This window comes from Bos taurus, chromosome 25 (assembly GCF_002263795.3).
Source record: "Bos taurus isolate L1 Dominette 01449 registration number 42190680 breed Hereford chromosome 25, ARS-UCD2.0, whole genome shotgun sequence".
NCBI lineage: Eukaryota > Metazoa > Chordata > Mammalia > Artiodactyla > Bovidae > Bos > Bos taurus.
Window position 1 is genome coordinate 38,863,141 of NC_037352.1, and position 21,379 is coordinate 38,884,519.

Here is a 21,379-nt window from a genome sequence, read left to right on the forward strand (position 1 = left end):
CCTTAATAGCTGTGCCGGCTTAGTTGCTCCTCGGCATGTGGGATCTTCCTGGACCAGGGGTTGAACCCATGTCTCCTGCGTTGGTAGGCGGGGTCTTTCCCACCGAGCCCCCAGGGAAGCCCTCGCCGCCCTCTTAGGTCCTCATTGGTCCCCTCGCCCCACTGTCCCCAGTAAACTCTCAGGCAGGAGGTTGGGCAGGTGGGAGGGAAGAAAGACAGAACCCGCAAAGTTGTTGAACTCATGCATTTCATTCATTCGTTCACATTGCTACAGCCTCAGCTGACACCAGGGGCCTGTGAAGGAAGGGAGGGTCCACGTGCCCCGCTCTCCGGAAGCCCTGCGTCTCGGCAACCTTTCCTGCAAGCCGGTTCCTGGACATCACCTTCAAGAGGTGGAACCTTCAGTCCCATTTTACAGATGAGGAAACCAGGTCCCAGGGGAGCAGAGGCCCACTTCCTCCACAGCCTGGCTGGCCTTCGCAGGGACAGCTTGCAGACTGTGGCCGAGGATTTGCAGGAAAGTGAGGGAACCCCTGTGGGGAAGTGGGAAGTGACATAGGAATGGGAAAGAGTGTAAGTGACCATGGTCAACCAGCATTCAAGCCCCCTGGGAGATAGCAAAGGTCACATACCTCCGAGCTCTGCCACCTAAGGGCTAGGGAGCAAAACATTGATCTGATCCACTAACTCCCATCTGTCAGGGTGTTAATCCTCTCCCACAGTCAAGCTGTGGGTGCTGAGAATTCCCTCAGATGTACTGATGCTGGAAGTTTAAAGTTCAACTGGAGTGATGTACACCAAAAATGATCAAGATAAGAGGATGTGGGATAGAATGTCTGGAACTTCAGCAACCATATTGTGATTGTGAGGCAGTGGCGAAGAGAATAGCATTAAAGTCTGAGGTGAATATGCTACTGAGCTAACCGGCCTCCCCACCCCCGCTCCCCGCCAGGAGCACTTCTGGGTACCATGTAGCACCTGGGGGCAGAGAGGAACACGGCCATTCCTGCCCTAAGACTCCTACAATTGGGCAGGGGACACCTGAGTCCAGGCTGGGATTGGGCATCAAGGGGCCTTAGGAGTCACAAAGAGGCACCCGCCGAGGAGGGGGAGCCTGGACTCAGAACCATCTGAGGAATGTTTCTTGTTTTATTATTATTATTATTTTTACAAATTTTTTGATGTGGACAGTTTTTAAAGTCTTTTTTGAATTTGTTATAATATTGCTTCTGTTTTATGTTTTGTTTTTTTGGCCGAGAGGCTTGTGAAATCTTAGCACCCCGACCAGGGTTTGAACCCTCATCCCCTTCATTGGAAGGCAAAGTCGTAACCACTGGACCACCAGGGGAGTCCCTGGAGAATGCTTTTGTGAGTTGAACTGTGTCCCCCACAGAAAAGATCTAGTGAAGTCCTAACCCCCACCTGCTGCCCATTACCGGTGAGCATGACCTTACTGGGGAGTCAGGTCTTCAAAGAGACCATCCAGTTAAGATGAGGGCGTTAGGGTGGGCCCTAATTCAGTGTGACTGGTGTCCTTAAACGAAGAGGAGGAAGCAGAAACATGGGAAGACCGTGTGATGGCCGGGGTCGAGATTGGAGTGACTCCACACCATGGAAGGGGCACCGGGCACCCCCAGGAGCCGGGGGAGAGGCCGGAAAGGACCCCTGCAGGTTTCAGAGGGAGCAGGCCCTGCTGGCACCTTGATCGCAGACTCCTGGCCACCAGACTGGGAGTGAGCTCGTGTCTGTCCTTCCAAGCTGCCCAGTGTGGGGCTGAGTTACGATGGCCCCCGCACACTGGCCCAGATGTGCAGGGGGGGCTGCTCTGGAGTGACCCCTACCGGCTTCTTGGAGGAGCAGGTGTGTGTGGGGGGTGTGCACACACGTGTGTGCACGCGGGTGTCAGCCGTGCTCTGGGAAGGCTCAGGTTCTCCGCGTGATGTTTAAATACCAACATCAAAGCAGCCTGAGAGGAGCCGGGTGGGCAGAGCCGCGCTGCAGACACAATAAAGGCTGGTGACGGCTATTTTTAGCCAGGGCCCCTGGCCAGGCTGCCTTGGCCCCACCGCCCTGCGTCTGAGACGCTGTGGGTCGGGCGGGTGTTGGTGTGGCGGCGGTGGGTGTAGACGTGGAGAGAACCCGGGGTTGTCACTTGCCCAACAGGCTGCTTGGCTCCCACGGAGGCCCTGTCTGGGGTGAGGGTGGGGTCGTTCTCCCAGGAGCAGCACCCACTGAGACCCAAGAGAGGTCCCCCACCCTGCAGGCATCAGCCTTGTGGCCGGCTTTCTCTCCAGGATGCTAGCAAATCAGACTGGTGTGGGTTCACCCAGCCAGGGGTGGCAGAAAGGCACTTGACTTGGCCTGGCCATCTTCGTGCTCAGTTGTGTCCAACTCTTTGTGACCCCATGGACTTAGCCCACCAGGCTCCTCTCTCCAAGGGGTTCTCCAGACAAGAATGCTGGAGTGGGTTGGCATGCCCTCCTCCAGAGGATCTTCCCGACCCAGGGATTGAACTCATGTCTCTTATGTTTCCTGCGTTGGCAGGCGGGTTCTTTACACGAGTGGCCCCTGGGCCATCCTCACCCCGTTTTCTTGGCTGAGTGGTATGTGGGATCTTGGTTCCCCAACTAGGGATCGAACCTGTGCCCCCTGCATTGGAAGTGCAGGGTCTCAACCAGTGGACCACCAGGGAAGCCCTGCCCTGACCCCATTTTCAGCCTTATCCCACACTGGGCACAGCGGTCTCTCTGGTTGCAATGGCTGTGCCACCAGTCGGTACAAAGCGTAGCACGCAGCCCCAGCTTTACTAGACTCAGGATTTTGTGGGTCAGGAAATCAGGAAGGTGCTGGGCAGTTCCTGGCAGTCATCTGAGAGCTCTGTGGGCTGGACCCAGGAAGGCCAGTGGGGCAGGCAGGTGATGCTGGTGGAGGTGGGGGCCCAGCAGAGGCTCTGGGCTGGGGCCCCGCTTTGTGGCCTCTCCATGTGGCCGGGGCTTCCTTGCAACCAACCTGGTGGCCCCAGGATCCTCAGACCCCTCTCTTGCCTGTCCCCAACGCGTGGACAGCCGCGTGGAAGCATGTGGTTTCTCCCGACCCAGCCTCGGATCCCAGAGGCCATGCTTCCGCCCTGTTCTTTTGGTCAAAGAAGTCTTGGGCCTGCTCTTGTTCAGAGTGGGGATGCACAATCCACCTTTTGGTGGGGGCGTGTTTTAAAGCTGACACTGGCCACAAAGAACCTCCCCAGATGTGGACGGCTGTCCACACTGGCCCCCATTCTGGGGCTGGCTGGGCCCCTGCCTACCTTCCCGGCCACATGCCAGGCTCCTCCAGGTGGATGGCTCGGTGGAGGAGGATCTGGGTGAAGACCTGGGTCAGGAAGATCCCCTGGAGGAGGAAATGGCAACCAGCTCCAGTATTCTTTTCTGGAGAATCCCATGGACAGAGGAGCCTGGCGGGCTACAGCCCATGGGGCCGCAAAGAGTCGGACACGCCTGAGTGACCAAGCCTACACACGAGGTGCAAGGGGGTCCTTAGGGTGGACCCGAATCCAGCGTGAGTGGTATCCTTTAAGAAGAGATCAGGGGGACTTCTCTGGCAATCCTGTGGTTAAGAATCCACCTCACAATGCAGGGGACGAAGGTTCGATCCCTGGTCAGGGAACTAGGGTCCCTCATGGCCTGTACACCCCCCAGAAAGTTAGAAGATAGAAACTTTCAGTTAAGCAAACTACATGGAAAACAAAGATGGTGAGGACTCAGACCTCATTGCTTTCTAATTCTTTCCCCACAGTTTACTTTTTTTTTTTTTTACTTTGGCCACAGAATTAGACATGACGAACTTCCCTGACAAGGATCAAACCTGTGCCCCCTGCAGTAGAAAGGTAGAGTCTTAACCAGTGGACTGCCAGGGAAGTCTAGGACAATTTACTCTTTTTTTTTTTTTTTGTATAATTTTATTTATTTAGTTTTTTTTTGGGCAGGCTGGGTCTTCGTTGCTGTGTGCGGGCTTTCTCTAGCTGCGGTACTCTGGCTTCTCATTGCAGTGGCTTCTTGTTGCCGAGCACGGGCGCTAAGCACACAGGCCTCCCTTGCTGCCAGCTCCGGAGCACAGGCTCAGTAGCTATGGTGCACAGGCTTAGTTGCAAGTGGATCTTCCTGGCTCAGGGATTGAACCCGTGTCTCCTGCCTTGGCAGGCCACCAGGAAAATCCCCACCATTTCCTTTTGTTATGCTTTTGAGGCTCTTCCCATTTACCGTGTCTGTAAATACACCCCATAAAGGTAGGTCACTGCCCATCTTTGTCCAAGTCCGAATTCAGTGGCAGCTCGGGAGTATTTAAGGCGCAGGGATCAGCAGATGCTCTGAACCAGTGCAACCTGTGCTGAACGTTCACCAGCCCTTAGCACCCACTGCCGTGGTGCCCACGGGACGAGTCTGGGAGGTGGGTGGCCTGAGGTGCAGGCCTCCGGTGGGGGGTTTATGAAGCATATCCTCAGAAGCCCTTTTCAGCTGACCCCCACATTTTAGTTATCTGTGGCCGCGCAAGAAGCCATCCCAATGCTGCTGCTGCTGCTAAGTCGCTTCAGTCGTGTCCCAATGCTGGTGGCAGGCACTTATCTCGCTTGTGAATCTGTAGTTTGGGCAGCTCTCGATGGGGTCAGCTCAGCCCTGCCCCATGTGGGGTCTGCTGGGACATGTCCAGGGGCTGGGCACCCACCTCCAAGGTGACTCCTGGGGATGAAGGCCGGCAACCAGAGAAGCCTGGCGTGCTCAGCCTTTGGGCTCCCAAGAGTCGAACATGACTTAGCGACTGAACAGCAAATTGGCTCCCCACCTGCTTCCTCGAAGCCGGGCCGCCAGGGTGCCAGGCTCAGTCGGCAGTGCGTGGCCATGTGGGTGGCTCCCGGTGTGAAACACTCCCATCAGTGTCCACTTGACGGATGAGAAGACTGAGGCTGACCAGGCGCACAGAGGAGAAATGGACGGAGGTGGGGCTTGTTCCTCCATCTCCCTCCTTTGCACCCATCCACAGCCCCGTGCCTGTTGACTTAGGCCCCTGCTGCCTCCAGCCAGACTGGGCTTCCAGAACATTCTGAGCCTCTGTTGCTTGATGCTTGGGGGACAGCTCCGACTGATGGTGAATTGAGCTGACACCGTAATTTGTACCTTGAGTATGAAGATGTGGTTGTCACCGGAATAGACCCGAAACCCACCATGAATAATTCCTGTGTTCTCAGCAGAACACCAATAAAAGGAGCCTTTGAATAAATAACACTCAGCCCACCCAGGCGTGAAGGGGAAGAGAGATGCCTGGGATCCTTGGAGCTTGGCTCCTGTGGATGAGGTGGTAGGGTCCTGCTCCCCGGGGACAAACCGCGGCTCGTGGGCAGGCGGTCAGCAGGGCCATGGTGGGCAGGCCAGGGGCAGTGTCGCCTGTCCTGGCCCAGGACAGCCAGTTGCCTGGGACAGGAGGCCTTGCCCGACTCTCTCCCTTCCCCCAGGCCCTGATGGGACCCTTTTGGCCTAAGCAGAGGCTGATCTTCCAGCCTGGAATGCCTGTCTCTGCTTTTTCAGTCTAGTAAACTTCTCTTCATCCTTGAAAACCTGCCAGAATGACGTCATCCCCCTCATTCATCGAGTGGACATTTCACTGCGGTCTACTGGGCTGGGCATGGGGCGAGAGTAATAATAAAGCATGGGGCCTCCGGGATGGGCTATGGCATGCATGTCTGCGTGTATCATTTTTACGTATTTTCTTTATTCGCCTGAGCTGAGTCTGCCGCAGCCTGTGGGGTCTCCAGTGCGGCAAGTTAACTTTTAGTTGTGGCGCATGGGATCTACTTCCCTGACCAGGGATCGAACCCACTGAAGCATCAGGGAAGTCCCTGGGCTGCATTATGGACTGAATGTCTGTGGGCCCCCCCCCCCGCCAAATTCATGTTGCACTCCTAACCCCCAAAGGTGATGAGGAGGTGGGGTCTTAGGGAGTTGATGAAGTTATGATGGTAGAGCCCAAACGAATGGGGTTAGTGGTCTTGTAAGAAAGACCCTAGAGAGTCCCCAGTCCCTTTCCCCGTGTGCAGATACAGCAAAGAGTAGCCGTCTGTGAGCCACGACGCAGGCGCTCCCCAGACTCCAAATCTGCCGATGCCTCCATCTTGGACTTTTAGGCTCTAGAACTGCTTCTAGGGAGAAATACATTTCTACTGTTTAAGTCACCCAATCTATGGTATTTTTGTTACAGCAGCCCAAATGAACTAAGACAGGCTGAATTCCCCCCGACTCCACCACATAATCCATAAGTTGAAATTCTAGCCCCAGTGCCTTGAAGTGTGTGTGTGTGTGTGTGTGTGTGTTAGTCACTCAGTCGTGTCCTACTCTTTGCGACCCCATGGACTGTAGCCCACCAGGCTCCTGTGTCCTTGGGATTTCTCAGGCAAGAATACGGCAGTGGGTTGCCATTCCCTTCTCCAGGGGATCTTCCTGACCCAGAGATTGAACCCAGATCTCCTGCATTACAGGCAGATTCTTTACTGTCTGAGCCACCAGGGCAGCCCTGTATTTGGAGGCGGACCTTTATTCATTTATTATCTTGGCTGCACCACACGGCATGCAGGATCTCAGTTCCCCAACCAGGGATTCAACCTGTGCCCCCTGCCCCCACAGTGGAAGGGCAGAGTCTTAACCACTGCACCCCCAGGGAAGTCGCAAGAGAAGGGAACTTTAAAGAGGCAATTAAATTAAAATGAGGTCATTGGGGTGAGTCCTAATCCAACAGGATGGGTGTCTTTATGAGAAGAATCAGGACACAAACATGCGCAGGGGAACAACCGTGTGAAGACGCAGGGAGAGGACGGCCGCCTGCAAACCAAGGAGAGAGGCCTCAGAGGAAACCAACCCTGCTGACACCTCGGACGTCGGGCCCTCAGAAGTGTGAGAAATATGCTTCTGTGGTTTAAGTTGCCCTGTTTTTGTTGTGGGGCTTTCCAGGTGGTAAAGAACCTGCCTGCCAATGTAGGAGACAAAAGAGACTTGGGTTTGATCCCTGGGTCAAGAAGATCCCCCGGAGGAGGGTATGGCAACCCCCTCCAGTATTCTTGCCTGGAGAATCCCATGGACAGAGGAGCCTGGCGGGCTCCGTAGGTGCACAGGGTCGCAAAGAGTAGGACGCAGCTGATTTAGCACGAATGTCTTTGTTGTGGTGGCCCAGGTGGACTGAAGCAGTCTCTTAGGCTTGTAGACAATTACAGGAGGGATGATGGGGACCATCGGGAGGGAAAAGATGGTCAGAGACCTGTTTTTCAGCTCCCTCTCAGGGGCGCGGGTTGCATCCTGCTTCCTCTTTATCCCCACCCTGCCTTTTGTCCTACCTGGTTATGTAGAGATTTTCCTTGTCCTTTAGGTGTTTGAGGTCGTCTTCGCGTGTTCAGAATGTGTTCTGTGAGAACTGTTTCATTCATAAATGTATTCTTGATGAATTTGTGGGAGAAGGTGAGTCCATGTGGAACTCACTTCCTCCTACTCCACCATCTTTTTTTTAAGATTATTTTTTTTATGTGGACCATTTTAAAAGTCTTGATATTGTTTCTGTTTTATGTTTTGGTTTTTTCGATCACAAGGCATGTGGGGTCTTCGTTCCTGGACCGGGGATCAAACCCACACCCTCTGTGTTGGCAGGTGAAGTCTTAACCACTGGGCCATGAGGGAAGGCCCTACTCTCTCATCTTGACTGGAGCTCCCGAGAGATCCGAGTTCAAGTCCCTCCCCTTCGTCTATCACCATTCCGCCCTGGGACCCTGGATGTGTCCCTTCCCCAACCTGGACCTCCGTCTCCACGTTGTAACAAGATTCCAAGGCATAGCAGTGTGGTCGCCCACACCACACCCGGGCAGACCAGCAAAGGCCGTGCAGGAGGACCTCTGCTTGCCAGCTGCAGCCTCAGTGATCCAGGCAGAGGTGGCCCTTTCTGAGCCCCTGTTGGCCCCTCGGAGGTGGAGACGATGTGACTGAAGCAGGGTCAGCGGCAGGTGGCCATAGGAAGGGACCCCAGAGGTGGATCCCTGCATTCAGGATGTGGGCACCGGCAGTTTATTCGGGGGGCTGCCCAAGAAAGATAGGGGAGTGACACAGGCAAGGAAACAGCCAGAACAGGGTGTGCAATTGGGTTTTGATCATTAAAAATCGCTTATTCGTTGATATTTTTAGTTTTTTGGTTGCCTGGGTCTTTGCTGCTGCACGCAGTCTTGAGTTGCGACTCGAGGGCTTCTCACTGCAGTGGCGCTTCTGGCTGCGGAGCACGGGCTCTAGGGTGCGCGGCATCAACAGTTTCGGAACGTGGGCTCAGTACTTGTGGCACATGGGCTTAGTTGCTCCGAGGCTCGTGGACTCTTCCCAGACCAGGGATCGAACCCGTGTCCTCCGCTTTGGCAGGTGGATTCTTAACCACTGTACCACCAGGAAATCCTTTATCATTTTTTAAAAAATTGGAGTGTAGTTGATTTACAATGCTGTGCCAATCTCTGCTGTACAGCCAAGTGACTCAGTTACACACATACATGCATTCTTTTTTCAAGGAGGGTAATTTATTTCTTTAATATTTATTTTTACTTATTTGGCGGTGCCAGATCTTAGTTGCAGCATGTGGGATTCTAATTGCCTGATCAGGGATCGATCGAACCTGGGCCCCCTACATTGGCAGCGTCTTAGCCAGGGTCATCTGTGGCCGTGTAAGAGGCAAGACCACCAGGGACGTCCTCATTCTTTTTTCTAATAGTCTCTTCCATTATGGTTTCTCTCTGGAGATCAGATATAGTTCCCCGTGCTGTCCAGGAGGAACTTGTTTATCCATTCTAAATGAGACTGTTTGCACCCGCTAACCAGCCCCAAACTCCTAGTCCATCTCTCCCTGCCCCAACCAGGGCTTAGCGTGCCGGGGACCCTGGAGACCATGTAGAACCTGGCAGGGGGCGTGGATGCCCTCACTCTAGTCAAGGGCTGCTGGGTGGGCCACGACTTCCTGCCCCTCCCGCCTGCCCTGACCAAGGGAAGCCCTCCAAGTCACGGCAGCTTCTGATTGCAGACCCCCCCATTAGGAGGGGAGTGTGTGCGCTGCCCCTACACTAAGAGACCTCAGCCTCCTCTCCCGCCTCGCAGCTGGGCTTCTGTGGGAGGGGCTTCCGGTTGTGTCCTGGCTCTGGGATAAGGCGTAGGTCAAGGTCAGCGTTGCGGGTGGGATTCTGTGTCCCACAAAGATGTGTTCAAGTCCTGTGCTCTGGAACCTCAGTATGCGGCCTTATTGAGATAGAGCGTCATTGCCGATGTCATCAGTTAAGGGGGGGTCACACTGGAGTAGGGTGGGCCTTTAATCCAGTACGACTGGTGGCCTTGTGAGGAGAGGAGATGAGGACTTCCCTGGTGGCCCAGTGATTAAGAAGCCACCTGCCAGTGCAGGGGACACGGCTTCGACCCCTGCTCTGGGAAGATCCCACGTGCCAGAGAGCGACTAAGCCCGTGCTTCACAGCTACCGCACCAGTGAGCTTAGACGAGAGAAGCCAGCTCCGTCACGAGAAGCCTGAGGACACGGCAGCAAAGAGCGGCCCCCACTCACCACAACTGGAGAAAGCCTGTACACGGCAGGGAAGACCCAGCCAAAATAAATAAATAAATAAATACAGAGGAGGCAAGGATTCCCTGGCAGTTCAGTGGTTAAGAATGCGTCTGTCAATGCCAGGGACATGGGTTCGATCACTGGTTCAGGGAGATGCCACACGCCTTGGGGCAACGACGGCCGTGTGCCACGGCTCCTGGGCCTGTGCCCTAGAGCCCCATGAGCTGGCGTGCCCCTAGAGCCTGTGGTCCGGAATAAGAGAAGCCACCTCCACGAGAAGTCCGAGCAGCAACCAGAGAGGAGCCCCCACTCGCCGCAACTAGAGAAAGCCGGTGCACAGCCAGGAAGACCCGGTGCGGCCAAAATAAATAAACAAATAGAAGAAACCCAGAGACAGAACCGCTCAGAGAGGGTCGCCAGGTGAGGGCACGCAGACAGAGGGTGGGCAGCCTTGTGACGAGGTGGGCAGAGGTCAGAGTAAAGCGGCTTTCTAAGCCAAGAAATGCCAAGAACGTTGGCCGCCGCCATAAGCTGGAAAAGAGGCCCAGAGCAGATTCTCCACCACGGTTCCGGAGACGGAACCAGCTGTGCTGACACCTTGACTTTGAACTTCTGGCCTGAACCGTGACAGAGTAAATTTCTGCTGTCTGGGTGACAGAGGGTGACGACTGGACAGCGTCATTGACTCAAGGGACATGAGTTTGCGCACGCTCTGGGAGATGGTGTAGGACAGGGAAGCCTGGCGTGCTGCAGTCCATGGGGTCGCAAAGAGTCGTACACGACATAGTGACTGAATGACAACAGCCACCTAGTTTGTGGCCGCTGGCATGGCGGCCCCAGGCCAGCAACAGAGCTGACTTCAGTTGTGCCCTGGTCAAAAATTGCTGGGGCAGTGACCTGGGGACAGGGCTGACCACAGTCCACGCATTGCCAGCTGGGAACCCATCCTCTCCTGAGCACCTGCTCAGTACCCAGCTGCTGGTAGAGGGAGTGAGGCGATGGTCACCTAGAGCACGGGGCTTCTGTGCCCCTGGCTACCTGAGTGCCTATGAGCGTTCAGAACCGTGTGGGTTTCAGGCCCAGCTGCAAGCTCATTGTAAGCACAGCCCTCCTGCTTGATCTCAGGAAAGGAGCTCCACTTTACAGCCAGGTAAACTGAGGCTCGGAGAGGGGAAACGGCTTATAAATGTCACATACCAAGTGAATGGCAGAATCGGGCTTGAACCCAGGTCGGCTGGCTCCTCAGATCCCTCCTGCTTCCTTCCAGGGTCATTCCATCAGCAGCCCCCAGCACAGACAGCCTGGCTAGGGACAGACAGCATTGAGTTTGAACCCCACCACGGAAAGGGTGACACCGTGTCTTCTTTTTCTGACCTTGCTCTGGAAGTCACGGTATCACTTCACGTGTCTGGTTGGAGACGCAAGATTCCACCTCCACTGGGAGAAATGTCAAGGTCACAGCGTGGAAAGGGGACGCGTCCTTGGAGGATGCAATGTGTCAGGACAGCCACCCGAGGAGCCTGGCCCCAGGGCCCTGCAGCTGTGGCGTTTTATCATCTGGAGCTGGAACTGTGACCTGGTGATCCGGTGTGGGCGGGGTGTGGCGAGGGGCTGGCAGAGAGAGAACCAGAGAGGAGGAGGAGAAGGGGAGAAGGGGGAGGCCGAGGCAGGGGAGGGACTGGGGAAAGCCTCCAGGTTTGCAGCTGGTACAAGCCCCACCCCCGGTGAAGCTCTGCCTCTGGGGCAAGGCTTTGTGGAAAAATCTCATCCATCAGTCATTCCTCAGGTCTGATTAGATCTTGCCCTTAGAGAAGAGCGTGATGGGAAGACAGCTTATTGGCAGTCTGTTTTCTGTCCAGCATTTCCATCTTTCTGGATAAGCTGCTGGGGAATTGCCTCTTGCTCGCTGCACGTGGCCATCGCCTACCACACAGAGAAAATGGAGGTTCGCCGGAGAGGATAGGGCCAATGGGAAGATAATTAAAAATTGAGAGGGAGGGAGGGGGTCCTTGATCCACCTAGGACATTCAGGCTTCAGTAGTCAAGGCACGCGAACTGGGTGGTTGCGGCTTCCAGGCTGCTAGAGCACAAGCTGGGCTCTGGAGCACAGGCTCAATAGTTGGGGTGCACAGGCTTCGCTGCTCCGTGGCATGTGGGATCTTCCCGGATCAGGGATGGAACCTGTGTCTCCTGCATTGGCAGGTGGATTCTTTACCACTGAGCCACCAGGGAAGCCCCCTTTTTACTAAAAAAAAATCAATTTATTTATTTTTGGCCTCGTCAGTTCCTAGTTGATAGCAGGAGGGACCTTCGCTGTCGTGTGTGGGCTCAGTGGTTAAGGCGTGTGGCCTCAGTTGCCTCGAAGCATGTGGGATCTTAGTTCTCTGACCAGGGATTGAACCTACATCCCGGGCATTGGAAGGTGGATTCTTCATCTCTGGGTCACCAGGGAAGTCCCTGTGCTTCGTCGCTCAGTTGCTTGCAACCCCATGGACGGTAGTCTGCCAGGCTCCTCTGTCTGTGGGGATTTTCCAGGCAAGAATACTAGAGTGGGTTTCCATTCCCTCCTCCAGGGGATCTTCCCAACCCAAGGGTCGAACCCAGGTCTTCCGCATTGCAGGCAGATTCTTTAACACCAGAGCCACCAGGGAAGTCCCTGGGGCCCACTTAAAACCTCTCTTTCTTGTTTTAGGTGGAGGCCCCATGTGACGTGGCTCCTCCTGCTGCTCCTGGACTTTCTCCTTGGCAGCGCTCACCAGGCTCAGGGCTCTCTGTTAACCAGCTGTCCCCTTCTCTGGACTGGAAGCCCCACAGGGAGGGGAATTCTGGTTCATCGTGTTCACTTTATCATCAGGCCCTAGCACAGATCCTGACGTGTACGTATTTGTTAAACAAACACAAGGGAATAAATACAGGGAATGATAAATGCTCTGGCAGTGAGAGTCCTCTATGATGATCCTCTCTTCCCCGGGATGACCTTACATGGAGGTGGACAACTCAGGAAATCTAAGTGGCCTGGGATGCTGAGTCACCACATGGAGTTCAGCTGCCCTGGAGGGTTGCCCAGGCTCAGAGCAGACCACGTGCTGGGGAGAACACATTCGTAGGAGCTGTGTTGAACTACTGAGATATTGGGGATTTTTGTCACTGCCGCACAACCTAGCCCATTCTGACGATGCACCATGAACAACAGGAGATCTGACCCCCTGGGGACTACTGGCTGCAACCCGTTCCCCCCTCTAGATGCCGGGCCACTTCTGCTCATTCGTTTCAGGCCTGACTCTTGGGATGGTATGGGAATTCCCTGGCAGTCCAGTGGTTAGGACTCTGTGCTGCTTCTGCCAAGGTTGTGTGTTCAATCCCTGGTTGGGGAACCAAGATCCTTCAAAAAAAGAAAAAGAAAGACTGGGCTGGTATATTGGTTTGCTAAGGCTGGTATAACAAAAGGCCATTGACTGAAGCCACAGAAATGGATTCTCTCAGTTCTGAAGGCGGGAAGCCCAAGGTCAAGGTGCGGGCGGCGTCAGTTCCTTCTGGACTAAGGGGCAGGATGTCTTCCTGGCCTCTGCCTCTGTCTGTGTCCCGTTCTATGAGGACACCAGTCCTCCTCCAGCATGATCTCATCGTCACTAGGTACAATGACCCTATTTCCAAGTAATGTTACACTTGGAGGTACTGGGGGTCAGGATTTGAACACATGAATTTTGGTGGGGAGGTATTCAACGCACGGCAGAGGGACTCCACGAGGAAGGTCCAGGGGAGCTGGGCCAGGTGAGCTGGGCGGGACAGAGGAGGGTGGGGGAGAAGCCACATATTTCCAGCAGGAGAAACCTCGTAAGCAGGCCTTTCTGGCAGGGTGGCTCTAGAAGGTTCTTAAGAGACTCCCTGCGGCTGCAGAAAGTATGTGAGTGCGTGCGTGCATGTGTGTGGGGGTGGGGCAGACCAAGACAGGCAGGGAAAGTGGAGGGACACGGGAAGGGGGGGGACCTGTCAGGCTTGATCTTTGTGGGTTTGTTTTTGACTTTCTGCTGAGTCTGGAAATGGACTGACAGGGGTTGGGGTGAGAAAGAGGCAGGAAGGCGAGGGAAGCTTTCAAAGTTGTAGCCATGGGAAATGTTTTTATTTTCTGCTTGAAAGAAAAATGCCAAAGAAGGATTAAAAAAAAAAGGAGGGAGGGGGTGAAGAGAGTGAGAGAGGCTCGTGTGTGACTGACACACACACACACACACACACACGCATGCACATCCTGGAAGCCTGTGGGGGTGGGAGGCTCCTGGGAGGCCTGGGAAGCAGGGTTTGGTCCTGCCGTGCCCTCCCTAGAGAGGCCACCACTGGCCTCGGAGGACCGGTGAGGAGCACGAAGACGCAGAGCTGGGTTGAAACCTGTCTGGCTTGCTGGTTGTCACCCAGACTGGGTGGTCTTAGGAAGGCATCTCGCCTCTGTGGCTCCCAGGGACCCTTTGGGTGAGTGTGTCTCTAACAGGGGGACAGACGTGTGCAACAGAAGGTATATGTAAGTAGCAGAACAAATATCTGGAGGAATGCCCAGACTGGGGTGGTGTGTCAGACCAGGAGACCCCTAGGGAGACGGGAGGTGGGAATCTCCAAGGACGTGCTGAGTCCGAGCTCCTCTAGGTAAAGGGAGCCCAGGGCCCCTGAACTCCTGACCAAAGAGCCCTCCCAGCCGGGAATGGGGACCAGGCTCCTTCAGTCAGCCTGACCTTACCCTGCCCCTACCAGGCCCAGGCCAAAGGGGCTCCCATTAACCTCTGACCCCTGTTGCCTCCCCGTCCCAGGCGAGGGCAGGAGAGGGGCCCCAGGAGAAGGTGGAGAGGGTGGACAAGGTAAGGCAGGAGTGGGGTGGCAGGCTGGGTTAGTGCAGTCGGCTGTGAACCTTTTCTCAGCTAGCTGTGGTCAGGCTTGGGGCTCCCGGGGTGCTGGGGCTCCCTGATGGTATCCCCCACTGCCCCGCGCCCGTGTGGGTCCACCGCTGCTTTCTGCACCTCGGGTTTCTGGTCTGTTAAATGCGCCAGACAGCACCCATATCAGAGGGCAGTCCAAGCCTGCACGGAGTAGAGGTTCGCAGCAGAAGGAATTTTCAGACGGGAGAGCAAGCCTGAGCATCCTGCTGTGGATGCAGGTGGGCTGGGCTGGGTGTGCAGGGGCCACGTGGGGCAGGGCGGTGGGCAGGGGCGGAGACGCCTCTGGGGGGCCAGGCTGCCCGCGGAATTTACTCCAGAGCTCTCAGCATGCACAGGCCTGCCGGGTGGGGGTTCAGAGGCCCAAATGGAGCTGCCAGCCGGCAGCAGAAGAGGACCTGGAGGAGACGGGCGGGCAGCCCCTGGGGGGCACTGACTCCCCATCGAGAGGTGCAGCACCGCCCCCCCCCCTCAAGCACACAGGCTGCCAAGCCCTCCATTAGTCACCCTGGCCGCTGACATACATAAATCCCATTAGTCATAGGCGCACACACAGGCTTGTGGAACACACCCAGGCACACCCAGACAAAGAAGGCCCCCACAGAGGCCTTGCCTGTGCCCGGTGTCCCTTCCCTGGGTGCCTAGAACAGTGTGGGGACCCTAGGCGCTCAATGGACACGTGGTCAGCCTTACCCTCCAAATACTGCCAGCCCCCCACCCCCCCTGCAAATAACCACAGCTGTCCCATCCCCTGGGCACACTAGTCCCCAATAAGTGCCCCTGAATGCTCTTGGCCAGTCCTTCTTCTGCTCCTCTGCGGAGTGGGAGGGGGCTCGGCTGGTAAGCGGGGCCCCTCCCCGTGCCTGTCCCCCAACGGGTCTAGCAGAAGATCCAGTCCCCAAGGTCAGCAGAGCTCCTTAGCAGGCGGCCCCTAGGCTGATTTATTGGCGGTTTATTTGGAGAAACACTATCGCTCTTGGATTCTGGGGGGAAACACACACACACACACACACACACACACACACACGACGAACACACACACACACACGACGAACACACACACACACACACATACACGACGAACACACACACACACACACGACGAACACACACACACACACGACGAACACACACACACACACACGACGCACACACACACACACACACACGACGAACACACACACACACACGACGAACACACACACACACACACACACGACGAACACACACACACACACGACGAACACACACACACACACACGACGAACACACACACACACACACACACGACGAACACACACACACACACACGACGCGCGCGCGCACACACACACACACACACACACACACACACACGACGCTCGCGGTGGACTTTAACCTTGGGCTGAAACCGCAGCCCTTTGTTTTCCGAGGCGCTTCCTGAGGCGCCGCAGGGCTGGGGCCGGGGGAGGCGCGGCCGGAATGCGGCTCAGCCGCCTCTCCACTCCCAGGCTGCGTTCCCACCGCCAAGGGGAGCGCTCAAATTCTTCTGGGCTCGGCCCGGAGGCCTCGTTCCCTTCACTTGTGCTTTTAGAAATTCTAGGAAGGAGCCGAAGCTCCCTGGGTGAGTATTTCGCAGCGAGGTTTCCAAACCCTCCGCCTCCGGCATCTTCCACGTGCCAGTTTGCTGTCGTGTCACTGGCACAGGGAGGATCCCAGGAGGCACGGTGAGTGTGTAAGTGGTGTGTGTGTGTGTGTGTGTGAACGCCTCCCCCTTCGGCGGCTGTCCCCACCAAAGTCCAGGAGGCTGTCCAGAGGCGGCTGTCCTGATGAATAGAGTGCTCTGCCTGCTGGTCGGCTGCAGAGCACTGTGCGAAGGCCTGTTCCCCGCCCCTCTGGCAAAGAGACAGACAAAGCTGGTGACATTAAGCGTTATTATTGCAAATCCACCCCATCTGGATCGGGCCCCCTCTACCCGCCCTGCTCCTGCCTGGGGTGGAAAGACTGCCGCCCCTGCCGGCTGCCTCCAGCGCGGACCCATTCCTGCTTTCCCGCTGGTTCGCCTGTTTTCGACAAAGAGGGTGGCTGACGAGGGGGCCGAACTGGGTCCAGACAGGGAATAGCAAAGAGGAGATGGGGCTGGCACTGGCTGGGGAACCAGATGAGCCCTTTGCCTACAGGCGAGGCGCCTGCAGACCCCTTTTGGTCCTCGATGCACACAAAAAGTCCCCCTCCCCACATGGTGCACCCAGAGAGCGCTCCAAGGGCAGAAGGGTGGCCCAGAATGGCCGCAGAGTCCGCGCTGGGAGGCTGAGTTCTGAGAAGCCACTGTGACCCAGTCATCGCCCCAGGATGGCACGCACAGAGCCCGAACTGGGCTCAGGCAGGCGCGCCAGCGGGTGGCGGTGCGCGCCCACCGCAGCCTCACCTCGCCTCCCAAGTAGTAAGCGCGTCGCTGGGCGCCCCTACCCCAGGGAGCGGTCAGGGGACGCCCAGGCCCCCTCAGAGTCCCGCGGCCGCAGGGATGGAAGCTGGTGGTGCCCAGTGGACAAGGCTGTTCGTTCCCTCTCTGGCCAACAGGGAAATTTCTGACTTGACTCCCTGCTTAATCTCAGGGCCCCCAGGCCCTGACCTGGAGGACAGGGTGTCCGGTGCGGTCCAGACGCCGGCCTCACCGGGAATACCGGCCCAGGCAGTGGGAAGGAGGCCCCCCTCCCCCCCGCGCCCAGATTTATGGCCCCAGCCGGCCCCCCGCGCCGGAGACTGTCTCCGTCCCCTTAAAGCCAAGCAGTCGAGTGGAAGACCCGACCCGGCCTGGGGAAGAGGCCAGGGCTGGAGGCGGAGCCGAGCGCCGCAGGGATCCGCGGGACCCGGTCGGCCGGCCAGACGCTCTGGGGTCCCGGCTCTGTGTGCAGTTCGTCCCAACCCCTGCGGCTTTCCGGGCTCTGGCGAGGCATCCTTAGGTTTCCGGCGGGTCGGGACTGATTTCGGCGGGACTGGTCGAAGCTCGGCTCGGCGCCGAGTCGTGACTGGGCCAGTCCCGGCAAGGGGATGGTGAGCCTGGCTTTCCCGGGCGGGGCCTCTCCGGGTTTTAGCAGTACCCGGGCCAGGAGCTCCCTGGTCGTCGGATCTGGAACCTGGAAACAGGCGCTTAAAAGACTGCGACACGGCTTCCCAAGCGGGCAGCGGAGGCCGGCGAATTCCCGGGGCTGCCTTCATGGAGAGGCTGGTGGAGCGCGGGGAGTTCGGTCCCACTGCCCAAAGCGGCTTGGGGCAAGTGGTGGAGGTGGCTCGGGTGTCCTCGCCTAGGAAACGATGGTTTCTTTTCGTGGGGGGTGGGGTGGGGAAAGAGGTCGGGGGAGAATGCCGTCCCTGCGGCCAGCCACACCAGCATTCCGGGGAGCGCAGGGTTTGACCCTGAATTGGGCAGGATTGCCCCAAAGCGCGGAACGCTCAGCCCGCGCCGCGACAAAGGAGCGGCCAGGGAGCGCTGAGTCCAAGGTTGGCCTGTCCTTTGGTTTTAAAACAAAGCGAAAGAATATTGTCAGTCGGGCTGCGTCCACCGAACTGGAGACCCGGGAACGTACAAAAGGCCTCGGCTCTGGCGGTCCCGGGGATAACCGCGGACAACAGCGCGGGCCTGGGCGGGTCCTCCGGGGGACTGAGGTTTGGGGTTGCGAGGAGGTTCCCCGCTTCAGCCGATTTTCCGCCCAGCCAGTACAAAACACACGCGCGCACACACACTGCGTCAACACACTCTTTTTTGGCCATGGATCCTGCCAAGTAAACACAAGTATGCGGGGGGGAGGGGTGGAAGATGGCGGCTGGACCCGGGAGGACTGCGGGGCCCGCGCGCTCTGACCCGCTCCACGCGGGGCGTCCAGGCCCGGGTTTATGTTGAGTGTGGCCACCAGAGCGGGAAGCGTGTTACCCCAGACCGCGAGCGCCGGCCGGGGGTGCCCCCGAGGCCCCCTACGAATGGCGGGGGGTCTTGAAAGCAGTTTGGACTGCGCCCACCTCTCTATCTGGGATCCGTCCGCCGCCCTTAAGATGGCTCCCAGCCGCCTGTTTACCCGGCGAGTGCGGGCGGCGGGGCGCCGGCGGAGAGGGGCAAAGATCCGGGCGCACGCAGGTCGGCCCGGCCGGCCCGCACCCCGACCCGCGCTGTAGCTCGGAGACCCGGCACTGCCCCGCACGATCTGTCCGGCGAGCCAGAAGCCGCCGCTGCCACCTCTGGGTTCCCAGGCCCTACACCCGGGCAGCTCTGGCCAGGGGCTCTGCGGGCCGCGGGTATGCGCGGCACAAGGGGGCTGCAGCCCACAACGGTCCGGGGTATGGGGAGGGGAGGGGGCTTACGCTTGCCCCCCGAACCTCGGCCCTAATGAAATGCAGGCTTGGTTCGCCACGCCGACCAGGCGCACACTTGGAGAATGCAGACGCCATTGGCAAATCCAGGGCAAACAGGCACAATTTTTATTAGCAACTAAATGATTTATGGCACACATACCGCGCCGGCACAATTACGGCGTCTTGGAGCATCCAGGGGTGAAAACATTAAACATTTATAAAAATAGGCTTTTGTTTTTTTCCACCCCCGCAAGCCCTTTGTAATCCCTACCCCAACTCTCTCGACATTTTTTTTTTTTTTTCTTGAGCTATATTAAAACAAAGAAAAACATTCCAGATCCCGGGTGGGGGTATTGGGATGGAGGATAAGTGTTTGGGGTCTGAACACTGAGCGATGGGGGCTCGGGAGTGGGAGGGTTTACTAGGAACCCACAAAGGCCTCTGGATAAGACTGGAGACACTCGGCGCCCACCCGGGCTGCGCCCCCACGCAGGGCCCCTTCCCCGGCTTTGGCTTCCAGCAGCCTCGCGCAGCTCAGCTGCATTTACTTTACTTCTGCAGTCACCCCCCTCCCCCAAGGCACACAACACAATACCTCCTTTCTCTAACCCCCCTCTCCTCTCGGTCTGTGCTCCCGGCCGTCCCGGGGCTGCAGTGGGAGCCTCCGGCCGCCCCGGCCGCCACTGAGACCTGCTTGCCCTGCTCCGCCACTCCTTCCCCTCGGCTCCCGCTATTTTCGAGGCTTTCTTTCCTTCTCTCCCCTCCTCCCCGCCCCCCCTCCCCCCAGCACGCAGAGCTCCAGCTTCCAAAAGAGGGCAGCCTAGAAACCAGCGCAGGAGGCTCCAGGAAGGGCAACTTGAAACTGCCCTCAAGAGGCTGAACTTTTTTTTTCCCCCCAAATTTATACTGGAATTAAATTAAGACACCCCCAGTTCGCTCTCCAAGCCTACCCCCTTCTTTTTCTAAAAGTGGAGTAAAGAAAATAGAACGAATGGGCGCGAACTAGCTCATTATCCCCCTCCTCCAGAAAAGTTGCCTTAAAAATGGATTGGGGGAAAAAAAAACAAACGAACGAACGATGCAAAAACGCTGAGTCCGCAGCGAGGGGCGAAAGAGCGGGCTTCTCTTGTTTTAATTAAAATCTAATCACCACGGTCGGTCTCTGAGGCAGGATCGGAAAGGATTTCTGCCCCTCCAAGCTTCCTTTCGAGGGTACGTAATGCCTAGCTGGGCACGGGTTCCTGCGGAGCTGCGGAGGGTGCGGGCGCCCAGGACGGCCCCTACGACCGCGTCCGCACTCCTCGCGCCCGCAGCCAAGTAGGTTGCCGCGGGCAGCTCCCGGCTACTCAACCCAGAAAGGATTTTGCTGAAAGCGCAAAATAAAAGTACAAAGTCTGGGGGATTGGGGCTCCCCTCCCCCTCCGGCCGCTGCGGCCAGCCAAGCACTTTTTGGGCTTGGCTGCTGCTTCCTCTGAGCTCAACAGATTTTTTTTTCCCGGTCTCGCCCTCCCTGGAGGGGGCGCGGCGGATGGAAGGCGAGAGAGGCCCCCAGCCAAGAGGTTTTTAATATTACACTTTAATAGGTTTCAGAAGGCCCCGTGGAGAAATGCTAATAGGCTGAAATGTCAGAATCGAGAGGGAGTCAGTTCGCGCTCAGCCGATCTAATCCTTTTTTCTGCTCTGATTTTTTTTTTTTTTTTTGGTCGGGGGGAGAGAGAAAGGGAGGAGAGCGCCCACGCAAAGAGAGCCTTTGGGGAGGGGCGCGAGGCAAAGCGCCGCAATCCCGGCCGGGGCGAGCGGGGGGCGCGCCCTGGCCCGCGTTTCTATAGGAACCCCCTTTTAGAAGATTAGAAACTCACCCGCTGCCCGCCGCCGCGGCCTCTCCAAAATATTAATCAGTAACCATCTGACACCGCGTTTCAGGGAGGAACCCGCAGACCAGGGCTAGGAAAACGGCCTTCTCGCCAGCCCATCCCACCCAACCGCGCTGTTCGGGGAGAGGGAATGAATCGCTGCTTTGTTTTAAAGCGAGGTGGGGGGAGGAGGGAAAAAGCCGCCCTTGTCCGTTTTGGCGTCTTCCACCGCGCGTTCTAGAAGGCGCGCCTCGGGGGAGGTGGGGAGCCGGGGGGCCCCGGGCGCGGGGCGCAGCCCGCCGGGCCCCCGGCCCTTGCCGGCTCGCTCGGCTTGTCACCTCCTCCCGCGAGCAGGAAGCTGACAGGCGGCCCATTAAACCGCGCCTTGCAAAGCCCAGGATTGCGGCGACAACCATCTTCCTCTATTCTGATCACTCAGCCCAGACGCTGGGGGAGGGGGGAGGAAAAGGGAGGAGGAGGAAAGGGGGGGGTCCGAGCTGGTGGAGGGGGAGGGCTGCCTAGAAACGGCCCGGAAAAATTCTCACCACCAGTTTTGATCATTCAGCCCCGCTGAGGGGAGCCTGGAAACTGCTGGAGCCCCTAGGTCCGTAATTGGTTTTATAGGAATGGCCGAGGGCCAGGGTGTTTACATGCGCGTGATGGGCGGCGCGCGCG

General features: G+C 57.3%; 1 protein-coding gene and 1 long non-coding RNA gene across 2 annotated transcripts in view; one reads left to right on the forward strand and one right to left on the reverse strand.

The window, feature by feature from the left end:
• Window positions 1-228: 228 nt before the first annotated feature.
• Window positions 229-21,297, reverse strand: LOC107131848 (uncharacterized). Its single transcript, XR_001495141.3, has 2 exons — window positions 10,804-21,297; window positions 229-532 (listed from the first exon to the last, which is right to left on the reverse strand). It is a non-coding gene; the product is annotated as an uncharacterized lncRNA (long non-coding RNA).
• Window positions 15,898-21,379, forward strand: part of TNRC18 (trinucleotide repeat containing 18) — an 89,802-nt gene continuing 84,320 nt past the window's right edge. The window contains exon 1 of the mRNA XM_024985140.2: window positions 15,898-16,128. Within this exon, the coding sequence (XP_024840908.1) occupies window positions 15,987-16,128 (142 nt within the window). The 5' untranslated portion in view covers window positions 15,898-15,986. The remainder of the gene's footprint in view (window positions 16,129-21,379) is intronic.